At 43.0% G+C, this 13897-nt stretch overlaps 1 protein-coding gene across 9 annotated transcripts in view; it reads right to left on the minus strand.

Annotated features, from left to right (window-relative positions):
• Window positions 1-13897, minus strand: part of nisch (nischarin) — a 71929-nt gene that overhangs the window by 43094 nt on the left and 14938 nt on the right. For all 9 annotated transcript variants that reach the window (XM_072280967.1, XM_072280965.1, XM_072280966.1 and 6 more), the window contains exons 4-7: window positions 13207-13255; window positions 12281-12444; window positions 11758-11853; window positions 6767-6862 (exon numbers count right to left, since the gene is read on the minus strand). In XM_072280967.1, the coding sequence (XP_072137068.1) occupies window positions 6767-6862; window positions 11758-11853; window positions 12281-12444; window positions 13207-13255 (405 nt within the window). The remainder of the gene's footprint in view (window positions 1-6766; window positions 6863-11757; window positions 11854-12280; window positions 12445-13206; window positions 13256-13897) is intronic.

Consider the following 13897-nt stretch of genomic DNA (forward strand, 5'->3'; position numbering starts at 1 on the left):
ACTGTTTCCACTTTACCTTTGTGTGCTTCTTGTTGCTCAACAAGATTAACATTGCATGTTCAGACTCTACCAGGGTGGAAGTTGTTTGCTAGCCAGGTGGGCGAGGCAAATTGTGGGCATGAGTGAGAAGCCCCTACGAATTGATGGGGTAATTACACTTTCGTCCACCATACTCCAAGAAACTTTTAGAACGTCCCTGAATTATTTTTTTTTTAAGCAGCTTGCAATCTATTGCTGTGAAAAAACTGGAATAACTTTGTTTTGTAAGCATGGCATCAAGCACATAAATGATGTTGCTTGCCAATCAATTCAGGGTGATAAGGTCCACATCACTGGAGACAGTGATGTATATACACCAATATAAATTCATCATTGCACCAAAAAATATTGTTTCTAATCGGTATTAGACTGTTAACTATACCAGTGTTTGCGCTGATATCTGAAAGTACGTTGAAAAGCAATGCTATCGATCACCCTCAAACATACAGATTTAACATATATCTTCAAAAAGGATAAAACTTTTCAACCCTGCATTACTTGATACTTATTTATGTCATTTCACCAAATTAACACCCTAGATCTTTTACTACCACTTGGCTGCAACTAAGATGTATTTGTATTACACTGGAGTAAAGGGAATTACAGAGGTATGAGAGGGGAGTTGGCCAGAATTGATTGGAAAAGAACACTGGCAGGGATGACGGCAGAGTAACAATGGCTGGAATTTCCAGAAGTTGGGAGGCTCAGGATATATACATCTCAAAGAGGAGCAAGTATTCTAAAGGAAAAATAACACAACATGCTAACAAAAGAAGTCAAAATTAACATAAAATCCAAAGAGAGGGCATATAATACAGCAAAAATTAGTGGGAAGTTACAGGATTGAGAAGCTTTTAAATACCAATACAAGGCAACTAAAAAAGTAACTAAGACCATAAGACACAGGAGCAGAATTAGGCCTCTGGCCCATCGAGTCTGCTCCGCCATTCAATCATGGCTGATCCTTTCTTTTTCTATCTCCTCCTCAACCCCGGTTCTGGGCCTTCTCCCCATAACCTTTGATGCCATGTCCAATCAAGAACATATCAATCTCTGCCTTTCCACAGCGGCATGTGGTAACAAATTCCACAAATTCACCCCCCTTTGGCTAAAGAAATTTCTCCGCATCTGTTTTGAAAGGGAGCCCCTCTATCCTGAGGCTGTACCCTCTTGTCCTGGACTCTCCCACCATGGGAAACATCCTTTCCACATCTACTCCGTCTAGGCCTTTCAACATTCAAAAGGTTTCAATGAGATGCCCCCTCATCCTTCTGAATTCCAGCAAGTACAGACCCAGAGCCATCAAACGTTCCTCGTATGATAACCCGTTCATTCCTGGAATCATCCTTGTGAACCTCCTCTGGACCCTCTCCAATGCCAATACATCTTTTCTAAGATGAGGGGCCCAAAACTGTTCACAATACTCAAGGTGAGTCCTCACCAGTGCCTTATAAAGCCTCAGCATCACATCCCTGCTCTTGTATTCTAGACCTCTTGAAATGAACGCTAACATGGCATTTGCCTTCCTCACCACCGACTCATCCTGCAAGTTAACCTTTAGGGTGCTCTGCACAAGGACTCCCAAGTCCCTCTGCATCTCAGATTCCTGGATTTTCTCCCCATTTAGAAAATAGCCTGCACATTTATTTCTACGACCAAATTGCATGACCATACATTTTCCAACATTATATTTTATTTGCCACTTTTTTGCCCATTCTCCTAATCTGTCCAAGTCCTTCTGCACCCTACCTGTTTCCTCAACACTACCTGCCCCTCCACCAATCTTCGTTTCATCTGCAAACTTGGCAACAAAGCCATCTATTCCATCATCTAAATCACTGATATAGTAGCAGTAGTATTACTATTACTATTTCTATTACTGTTTATTATTTATGGTGCAAATGTAATGAAAACCAATTTTTTCCAGGATCAATAAAGTATGACTATGACTATAGCATAAAAAGTGGTCCCAACACCGACCCCTGCTGAACACCTCTAGTCACTGGCAGCCAACCACAAAAGGGTCATCTTTTCCCCCTACTCGCTGCCTCCTACCAATCACCCAATGCTCTAACCATGTTAGTAACTTTCCTGTAACTCCTGTCTTAACTTGCTAAGCAGTCAAAACTTCCCAATCCTCTATCTTCCCACTAATTTTTGCTTTGTTGTATGCTCTTTCTTTTGCTTTTCCAATAGCTTTGACTTCCCTTGTCAGCCACGGTTGTACTATTTTACCATTTGAGTATTTCCACATTTTTGGAAAACACATGTTCTGCACTTTCCTCATTTTTCCCCAGAAACACACGCCATTGCTGGTCTGCTGACATCCCTGCCAGCAGCTCCTTCCAATTTACTTTGGCCAAGTCCTCTCTCATATCCTTGTAATTTCCTTTCTCCACTGAAATACTGCTACATCAGACTTTACTTTCTCCTGATCAAATGTCAAGTTGAACACAATCATATTGTGATCACTGGCTCCCAAGGGTTCTTTTACCCAAAGCTCCCTAATTGCCTCCGGTTTACTACACAACACCCAATCCAGTAGAGCAGACCCCCTAGTAGGCTCATTGACAAACTGCTCTAAAAAGCCATCTTGTAGGCATTGAACAAACTCACTCTGAGATCCATTACCAACCTGATTTTCCCAATACGATCTGCAGGTTAAAATCTCCCAAGACTACCATTACATTAAGGTGGTAAAGATGGAATACAAAAGTAAGCTAGCCAATGAAATTAAAGAGGATACCAAAAGTTTCTTCAGAAAAATAATCTGTAACAGAGAGGTGACAGTGGAGATCGCACCGCTGGGAAACAATGCTGGAGAGGTACTAATGGGGGACAATGAAATGGTGACAAACTGAATAAATATTTCAGAAAACGTAGAAAACCTACAGCACGATACAGCCCTTCGGCCCACAATGCTGTGCCGAACATGTCCTTACTTTAGAAATTACCAAGGGTCACCCACAGCGCTATGTTTCTAAGCTCCATGTACCTGTCCAGGAGTCTCTTAAAAGACCCTATTGTATCCTCCTCCAGCACCATCATCGGCAACCCATTCCACGCACTCCCCACTCCCTGACATCTCTGTGCTTACTTCCAAGCACCTTAAAACTGTGCCCTCTCGTGCTAGCCATTTCAGCCCTGGGGAAAAAGCCTCTGACTATCCACACAATCAATGCCTCTCATCATCTTGTACACCTCTATCAGTCACCTCTCATCCTTCGTCACTCCAAGGAGAAAAGGCCGAGTTCACTCAACCTATTCTCATAAGGCATGCTCCCCAATCCAGGCAATATCCTTGTAAATCTCCACTGCACCCTTTCTATAGTTTCCACATCCTTCCTGTAGTGAGGTGACCAGAACTGAGCCCAGTACTCCCAAGTGGGGTCTGAACAGGGTCCTAAATAGCTGTAACATTAACTCTCGGCTCTTAACTCAATCCCATGGTTGATGAAGGCCAATGCAATGTATGCCTTCTTAACCACTCAGTCAACCTGTGCAGCAGCTTTGAGTGTCCTATGGACTCGGACCCCAAGATCCCTCTGATCCTCCATACTGCCAAGGGTGTTATCATTAATACTATATTCTGTCATCATATTTGACCTGCCAAAATGAACCACCTCACACTTATCTGGGTTGAACTCCATCTGCTACTTCTCAGCCCAGTTTTGCATCCTATTGATGTCCCGCTGTAACGTCTTGACAGCCCTCCACACTATCCACAACACCCCCAACCTTTGTGTCATCAGCAAATTTACTAACCCATCTCTACACTTCCTCATCCAGATTGTTTATAAAAATCACAAACAGAAGAGGTCCAATAACAGATCCCTGAGGCACACCACTGGTCACCGACCTCCATGCAGAATATGACCTGTCTACAACCACTCTTTGCCTTCTGTGACCAAGCCAATTTTGGATCCACAAAGCAATGTCCCCTTGGATCCCATGCCTCCTTACTTTCCCAATAAGCCTTGCATGGTGTACCTTATCAAACCCCTTGCTGAAATCCATGTACACTACATCTACTGCTCTACCTTCAATGTGTTTAGTCACATCCTCAAAAAATTCAATCAGGCTCGTAAGGCCTTTGACAAAGCCATGCTGACTGTTCCTAATCATATTATACCTCTCCAAATGTTCATAAATCCTGCCTCACAGGATCTTCTCCATCAACTTACCAACTACTGAAGTAAGACTCATTGTTCTATAATTTCCTGGGCTATCTCTACTCCCTTTCTTGAATAAGGGAACAACATCTGCAACCCTCCAATCCTCCGGAACCTCTCCCGTCCCCATTGATGGTGCAAAGATCATTGCCAGAGGGTCAGCAATCTCCTCCCTCGCCTCCCATAGTAGCCTGGGGTACATTTCATCCGGTCCCGGTGACTTATCCAACTTGATGCTTTCCAAAGGCTTCAGCACATTGTCTTTCTTAACGTCTATATGCTCAAGCTTTTCAATTCGCTAGAAGTCATCCCTACAATCGCCAAGATCCTTTTCCGTAGTGAAATTTTGCACCATTCTTCATTGTGAAAGACAATAGCAGTATGGTGTAAGTTCCAGGTATCAGGGGTCATGAAGTGTTTAAAGCTACCATAACAAGAGAGAAGGTTCTTGGAAAACTGAAAGATCTGAAGGTAGACAAGTCAGCTGGACCAGATTCTGAAAGAGGTGGCTGAAGGGATCGTGGAAGCATTCGTAATGATCTTTCAAGAGTCACTAGATTCAGGAGTGGTTCCAGAAAACTGAAAAAATTCAAATGTCATTCCACTTTTCAAGAAGGAAGAGAGCCAGATAAAAGGAAACTATAAGCCAATTATTCTGACCTCAGCGGTTGGGAAGATATTGAAGTTGATTATTAAGGATGAGGTCTCAGGGTACATGATAAAGTAGGCCATAATCAGCATGGTTTCCTCAAGGGAAATCCTAACCAACAAATCTGTTGGAATTCTTTGAAGCAGTAAGAAACAGGATAGCTGAAAGAGAATCGGTTGATGTGCATTTGGATATTCCAGAAGGCCTTTGACATGGTGCCACAGATGAGGCTGCTCAACAAGCTATAACCCATTGTATTACAGGAAAGATTTTAGCAAGGATAAAGCAGTGGCTGATTGGTAGGAGGCAAAGAACGGAAATAAAGGGATCCTTATCTGCCTGCTGCCAGTGACTAGTGATGTTCCACAGGGGTCTGTGTTGGGACTGATTCTTTTTACAATACATGTCAATGACTTGCTGCATTCATTGTATTCTCTACCTTCCAGTGAAGCACCCCCACAACATGATGAAGCCATCACCATGCCTCATAGTAGGGATGCTGTGCTTTTGATGATGTGCCATGTTTGGCTTATGCCAAACATAGCTTTAGTCGATTGGCCTAAAAGCTCGATTTTGGTTCCATCAGACCATTGAACCCTCTTCCAGCTGACTTTTAAGTCTCCCACATACCTTCTGGCAAACTCTAACCGAGATTTTTCCTCTCCCAACAGTGGTTTTCTCTTTGCCACTCTCCCATAAAGCCGAGACTGGTGATGCACCCAGGCAATGCTTGTTGTATGTGCAGTCTCTCCCATCTCAGCCACTGAAGGTTGCAGCACCTCCAGAGTTGGCATAGGTCTTTTGGTGGCCTCCCTCATTGTCCCTTCTAGCACTGTCACTCACTTTTGAGGATGGCCTGTCTCTAGGCAGATTTACAGCTGCGCCATATTCTTTCTCATTCCTGATTGACTTAACTGCACTCCAAGGGATATTCAGTGACTTGAAAAATTTTCCTGTATCCATCGCCTGACTTGTGCTTTTCAATAACCTTTTCGCAGAGTTGCTTGGAGTGTTCCTTTGCCTTCATGGTGTAGTTTTTGCCAGGATACTGACTCACCAGCAGCTGGATCTTCCAGATACAGGTGTATTTATACGACAACCAGTTGAAACACCTTGACTGCACAAAGGTGATCTCTATTTAAATAATTAAGTCTAAAACCAGTTGGCTGCACAAATAATGATTTGGTGTGTCATATTACAGAATATAAAACCAAGGATGTAATGTTGAAATTTTATAAAGTTGGTGAGGCCTCACTTGGAGTACTGTGAGCAGCTTTGGGCCCGTTATCTTAGAAAGGATGTGCGGAAACTGGAGAGGGTTCAAAGGAGGTTCATGAAAATGATTCCACGATTGAATGGCTTATCGTATGAAGAGCATCTGATGGTTCTGCACCTGTGTTCTCTAGAATTCAGAAGAATGAGAGAAATAAACTGAAACCTATCGAATGGTCAAAGGCCTTGATAGAGTGGATGTGGACAGGGTGTTTCCCATGGTGGGACAGTCTAAGACCAGAGGACACAGCATCAGAATAAAGGGGTGTCCTTTTAGAATGGAGATGCAGAGAACTTCTTTAGCCAGAGAGTGGTGAATCTGTGGAATTCTTTGCCATAGGCAGCTGTGGAGGCCAAGTCTTTATGTTTAAGGCAGAGCTTGATAGATTCTTGATTGGTCAGAGCCTGAAGGGTTATGGGGAAAAGGCGGGAGATTACAGCCAAGAGGAAAATTGGATCAGCCATGATGAAATAGCAGAGCAAACTCGATGGGCCAAATAGCCTAACTGTGCTCCTAAAACTTATGATTTTATGGTCTAATATGCCAAAAAACCAATGTTCGCAGATTATGTTGCATTATAACCGCATACCTTTCCAACCAAAATGGAAACATGACAAATATATTAAAAGTTACCTTCATTGAAGCAGTTGAAAAAGACACAGTCATGGTAGCTAATGAGTGCTTCAGAGAAGGAAGTCCAATAATTTGTTCAGCATCACAATTACTTATCTATAAGACCACAGCAAAAGCAAGATTCAAATTTTAAAGTCATACATTGGAAATTACTTCAAATATTAAACATGCTATTTATTCCACTGGTTTTCAAATAAATTGAAATATGAAGCAAAATTTTAAATGAAAAAAATGTCAAATTCCACCCAAAAAAAATGTTTCTAATCAGTACTAGTCTGTTAAATATACCAGTGGTTACGCTGGTATCTGAAAGCATGTTGGAAATCATGGCTATCAATTACCCTCAAATGTATAGACTAAACCTGTATTTTCAAAAAGGGTACAATTTTCTCCAAATTAAGCTAGGAATCAATTCGACAGTAACTTTATTTGGAAGTAAAGAACATAGAACGTAGGATAGTACAGCACAGTACAGGCCCTTCGGCCCACAATGTTGTGCCGACCCTCAAACCCTGCCTCCCATATAAGCCCCCACCTTAAATTCCCCCATATACCTGTCTAGTAGTCTCTTAAACTTCACTAGTGTATCTGCCTCCACCACTGACTCAGACAGTGCATTCCACGCACCAACCACTCTCTGAGTAAAAAACCTTCCTCTATATCCCCCTTGAACTTCCCACCCCTTACCTTAAAGCCATGTCCTCTTGTATTGAGCAGTGGTGCCCTGGGGAAGAGGCGCTGGCTATCCACTCTATCTATTCCTCTTATTATCTTGTACACCTCTATCATGTCTCCTCTCATCCTCCTTCTCTCCAAAGAGTAAAGCCCTAGCTCCCTTAATCTCTGATCATAATGCATACTTTCTAAACCAGGCAGCATCCTGGTAAATCTCCTCTGTACCTTTTCCAATGCTTCCACATCCTTCCTATAGTGAGGTGACCAGAACTGGACACAGTACTCCAAGTGTGGCCTAACCAGAGTTCTATAGAGCTGCATCATTACATCACGACTCTTAAACTCTATCCCTCGACTTATGAAAGCTAACACCCCATGAGCTTTCTTAACTACCCTATCCACCTGTGAGGCAACTTTCAGGGATCTGTGGACATGTACCCCCAGATCCCTCTGCTCCTCCACACTACCAAGTATCCTGCCATTCACTTTGTACTCTGCCTTGGAGTTTGTCCTTCCAAAGTGTACCACCTCACACTTCTCTGGGTTGAACTCCATCTGCCACTTCTCAGCCCACTCCTGCATCCTATCAATGTCTCTCTGCCATCTTTGACAATCCTCTACACTATTTACAACACCACCAACCTTTGTGTCGTCTGCAAACTTGCCAACCTACCCTTCTACCCCCACATCCAGGTCATTAATAAAAATCACAAAAAGTAGAGGTCCCAGAACATATCCTTGTGGGACACCACCAGTCACAATCCTCCAATCTGAATGTACTCCCTCCACCACCACCCTCTGCCTTCTGCAGGCAAGCCAATTCTGAATCCACCTGGCCAAACTTCCCTGGATCCCATGCCTTCTAACTTTCTGAATAAGCCTACTATGTGGAACCTTGTCAAATGCCTTACTAAAATCCATACAGATCACATCCACTGCACTACCCTCATCTATATGCCTGGTCACCTCCTCAAAGAACTCTATCAGGCTTGTTAGACACGATCTGCCCTTCACAAAGCCATGCTGACTGTCCCTGATCAGACCATGATTCTCTAAATGCCCAGAGATCCTATCTCTAAGAATCTTTTCCAAACAGCTTTCCCACCACAGTCGCAAGGCTCACTGTTCTATAATTACCTGGACTATCCCTACTACCTTTTTTGAACAAGGGAACAACATTCGCCTCCCTCCAATCCTCCGGTACCACTCCCGTGGACATAAAGATCCTAGCCAGAGGCTCAGCAATCTCTTCTCTCGCCTCATGGAGCAGCCTGGGGAATATTCCGTCAGGCCCCAGGGACTTATCTGTCCTAATGTATTTTAACAACTCCAACACCTCCTCTCCCTTAATATCAACATACTCCAGAACATCAACCTCACTCATATTGTCCTCACCATCATCAAGTTCCCTCTCATTTGGTGAATACCGAAGAGAAGTATTCATTGAGGACCTCGCTCACATCCACAGCCTCCAGGCACATCTTCCCACCTTTATCTCTAATCGATCCTACCTTCACTCCTGTCATCCTTTTTTTCTTCACATAATTGAAGAATGCCTTGGGGTTTTCCTTTACCCTACTCGCCAAGGCCTTCTCATGCCCCATTCTTGCTCTTCTCAGCCCCTTCTTAAGCTCCTTTCTTGCTTCCCTATATTCCTCAATAGACCCATTTGATCCTTGCTTCCTAAACCTCATGTATGCTGCCTTCTTCCACCTGACTAGATTTTCCACCTCACTTGTCACCCATGGTTCCTTCACCCTACCATTCTTTATCTTCCTCACCGGGACAAATTTATCCCTAACATCCCGCAAGAGGTCTCTAAGCATTGACCACATGTCCATAATACATTTCCCTGCAAAAACATCATCCCAATTCACAACCACAAGTTCTAGCCTTATAGCCTCATAATTTGCCTTTCCCCAATTAAAAATTTTCCTGTCCTCTCTGATTCTATCCTTTTCCATAATAATGCTAAAGGCCAGGGAGTGGTGGTCAATGACTCCCAGATGCTCACCCACTGAGAGATGTGACCTGACCCAGTTCATATCTAGTATGGCATTCCCCCTGGTCGGCCTGTCCACATACTGTGACAGGAATCCGTCCTGGACACACTTAACAAACTCTGCCCCATCTAAACCCTTGGAACTAATCAGGTGCCAATCAATATGAGGGAAGTTAAAGTCACCCATGATAACAACCCTGTTATTTTTGCACCTTTCCAAAATCTGCCTCCCAATCTGCTCCTCTGTATCTCTGCTGCTACCAGGGAGCCTATAGAATACCCCCAATAGAGTAACTGCTCCCTTCCTGTTCCTGACTTCCACCCATATTGACTCGAAGGAGGATCCTGCTACATTACCCACCCTTTCTGTAGCTGTAATAGTACCCCTGACCAGTAATGCCACCCCTCCTCCCCTTTTTCCACCCTCTCTATCCCTTTTAAAACACTGAAATCCAGGAATATTGAGAATCCATTCCTGCCCTGGTGCCAGCCAAGTCTCTGTAATGGCCACTACATCATAATTCCATGTATGTATCCAAGCTCTCAGTTCATCACCTTTGTTCCTGATGCTTCTTGCATTGAGATGCACACATTTCAGCCCTTCTGCCTTAGTGTCTTTACACCGTTTATTCCGCTTCTCTTTCCTCAAAGCCTCTCTATATGTTAGATCTGGCTTTACTCCATGCACTTCTTTCACTGCTCTATCGCCCTGGGTCCCATCCCCCTCACAAATTAGTTTAAACCCTCCCGAACCATGCTAGCAAACCTACCTGCAAGGATATTGCTCCCCCTCGAGTCAGGTGCAACCCATCCAATCTGTACAGGTCCCACCTTCCCCAGAAGAGATCCCAATGATCTAAAAATCTAAAACCCTGCTCCCTGCACCAACTCCTCAGCCACGCATTCAACTGCCATCTCCTCCAATTCTTACCATCTCTGTCACGTAGCACTGGCAGCAATCCTGAGAACGCCACCCTTGAGGTCCTGTTCTTCAGCCTTCTGCCTAGTTCCCAAAACTCATACTTCAGGACCTCATCCCTCTTCCTGCCTATGTCGTTGGTCCCAACATGTATCACGACTTCTGGTTGCTTTCCCTCTCGTACCAGGAGGTCGTGCACCCGGTCAGAGACATCCCAGACCCTGGCACCCGGGAGGCAACAAACCATGCGGGTGTCCTTCTCACGTCCACAAAATCTCCTGTCTGCTCCCCTGACTATAGAGTCTCCAATAATGACAGCTCTCCTCTTCTCCATCCCACCCTTCTGCACCACAGGGTCAGACTCAGTGCCGGAGGCCCTGCCACCGTGGCTCACACCTGGTCGGTTGTCCCCGCCAACAGTATCCAGGATGGTAAACTTATTATTCAGGGGAATGGCTACAGGGGTGCTCTGCACTACCTGTCTGCTCACCTTCGCTTTCCCTCCTCTGACTGTCACCCAATGACCTGCTTCCGACAGCCTAGGTGTGACTACCTCCCTGTAGCTCTCATGTATGACTGCCTCATTCTCCCTTATGAGTCGAAGGTCATCCAGCTGCTGCTCCAGATTCCTTACACGGTCTTCCAGATCGCCCAGTCGTATGCACTTCTGGCAGATGTGACTCTGCGGGAGAGGGGCATTCCCCTAAGACTGCCACATCTCACATGAGAGGCACGTCACCGTCTCAGGAGACATTGTAAAAACTAACTGCGAGCTAGCTTGTCCTCCGCCTCTTCTCGTCAAAGCCTCTCGAGTCAAAGCCTCAAAGCTCCACTCCTTCACTGGCCCACTCACGCACTGACCGCTTGAGCTACCCCTCTATTTATCTGTTTGAGCTTTTCAAAATATTTGGTCACCTGACCTTGACTGCCCAATCAGCTGCTTTCTGCTGAGTCTGAGCTATTCAAATCTTGATTGTCTAATCAACAGCTTTCTGCTGATCTATTCAAATCTTGATTGACTTGATTGCAGACCAACTGCCAAAATCTCTTGAGTCAAAGCCTCAAAGCTCCACTCCCTCACTGGCCCACTCACAAGAACTATGATAATACAACAACAAAGTGGATGAATACAAATTGAATTGTCTCCATTAATAATCTGCACAATTAATGATAGTCAAATAGGGTTGAGTAGATTTTTTTAAAAATTCTAATCTTTTAACTACAAGATTGTGGGGTCTGGTTCTTTCCATGAACAGGGAGTTCAAAGAGTCACTATACCGATTATGCATATTGCTAGTCATGGTGCAATAGGAAACATTTGCTATTATTTTGTTAAAATGGCAAATATTACATGGCATCAAAACATGCACATTGAAGCTCAATAGTCTTACTAACCTCAATCTGATGAACAGACTTGAAAATTGACAAGTCAAATTTAAGAAGATGTTCCTGAATATTGCTGTTACCCACAGATCCTCTAGTGCCTGTTATCTGTTAAAAATAAAGACTTTTCAATGTATAGTCTTCAACATTTTAATATTCTTCTGAAATGGGCATTAGTAGTTCATATGTGAATGCTAGATCAAAGAGCAAGAAAGCAGGCCCTTTACCACAGTTAAGTCTCAAGTTCAGGCGGAGAGGTAATTGGGAAGAGATGTTAAATAGCACTTTACCCAAAAAACAACTACTGTGGAGGAGGAAGTACAAAATTATTTAATGTTATCCTCAAATTGGTTTTCTATTATTCCAGAGATTATTTTGAAGCAAACATTTTCCAAAATTGTATCAAAAACATGAAATCTATTATGCTAGTTATACCAAAGATGCTTCAGAACCAACAAATTAACATGGAACAACTGCAATGAAGTACAGAATGAAATGTGACACTTAAATGCTTTCAATGGAAAAGAAATTTTACCTTCAAATATTTAAGTCTACAAGCAAAGTCCAGGACGTGTCCAAGATCAGTCTTGGCATCTCCACTGGCACAAGTGGGACTGGCCAGTTTCAGTTGTTGAGTGATTGCAAATAGTTGTAAAGGTCTCAGACAGAATACTTCACCCGCCAAAAGCAACTGCTCACCTATTTTTTTTTAAAAAAGGACATTTTAAAAATCTGAAGAAAATTTAAGGCATTTGTAGATAAGTAACACTTTGAAAAAAAAATGCAAAGCTGATTACGTGTTTGGTCTAGGCATGAACTTTTGGATCTCTGGCTAAAAAAAACATTCTTCAAAGACATCTCTCCCTCCTTTTTATAGAGTCTGCCTAAACAAATGACCTTCTCTCTGCAACAGAATCTCAAATGAAAATACCGAACAAACTGATCTTTGACAATTAAGTTACCTGCTCTCTTTTCTTTAGCTATGTACATAGGAAAGTAGCAATTGCTTCTAAATTTCCACTTCTACCTCAGGATATCTCCACAAAATATACCTTCCACCCTTTTTAAAAAGAAAAGATTTGCCATTTTTATTGTAAACACAACTGAGACCTAGAGGACTCGAAGATTAGTAAAGAATACTTCTTGTGCTGAAAGTACCTTACATATTTGGCAACTACAACAGGTGCAAAATCCAAACAACTGTGTCCCTCCCCATTCATACCCATTACAAAATTTCACCTATTACATAAAAAATTGTTTCCTAGAATCTTAAAGCTACAACATGTAACTAAAGAGTCCTTTACATTTTAGCTGTATTTAAAGCTACTTTACTTCAGTATACGTGCTCCCTAATTAGTCAAGTAAATTATTGCAATCCTATAGTATACCATAAATGACCTTTTAAGATTGCTCTGACAAATTTCAAGGATTTATAAAATTTCAAAAATTGAAACACCATACCTTTGTGAAATAGTTGCTCAGCAAGGGCAGCAGTAATGCCATTTATCTCCTTTATATAAAAAAATAATGAGAGCAAAATTAAGCTATTTGCATTACTATAACATAGATCAAGAGTGTATATCTATCAGATGACCTGACCTAGGCCCAGCACATAGATGCAATCATAAGGAAAGCTTGCCAGCAATTTAATTTCTTAAGAGGTTTGGCTTGTCACAGAACACTACTTCAACAGATGTACAGATGAAAGCATCCTGACTTACTTGCAGCAATTCAAATACACAAGAAAGCAAGAAATTACGAAGAGTAATGGACTGTGCCCAATCCATCATGCGTATACCCCTCCCCATCATTGTTAGCATCCGTGGGAGGTGCTGAATCAAGGCAGCAATATCCCTAGGGCGGCACGGTAGCATAGAGGTTAGTGTAAGCCTTTACACTGCCAGATTTCAGTCAGAAGATTAGGGTTCAATTCCCACGGTTGTCTATAAGGAGTTTGTACATTCTCCCTGTGATTATGTGGGTTTCTTCAGGGTGCTCCGGTTTCCAGCCATATTCCAAAAATATTGAGGTTCTGGCTAGTGAGCTCTGCGCATGCTGCGTTGGCAGAAGTATGACAAAACATGCGGGCTGCCCCCCCAGCACAGTGTGCTAGTTTTGCCACAAACTATGCGTTTCACCATGTTTTGATGTA

Source organism: Mobula birostris, chromosome 16 (assembly GCF_030028105.1).
Source record: "Mobula birostris isolate sMobBir1 chromosome 16, sMobBir1.hap1, whole genome shotgun sequence".
In the NCBI taxonomy this organism is placed as follows: domain Eukaryota; kingdom Metazoa; phylum Chordata; class Chondrichthyes; order Myliobatiformes; family Myliobatidae; genus Mobula; species Mobula birostris.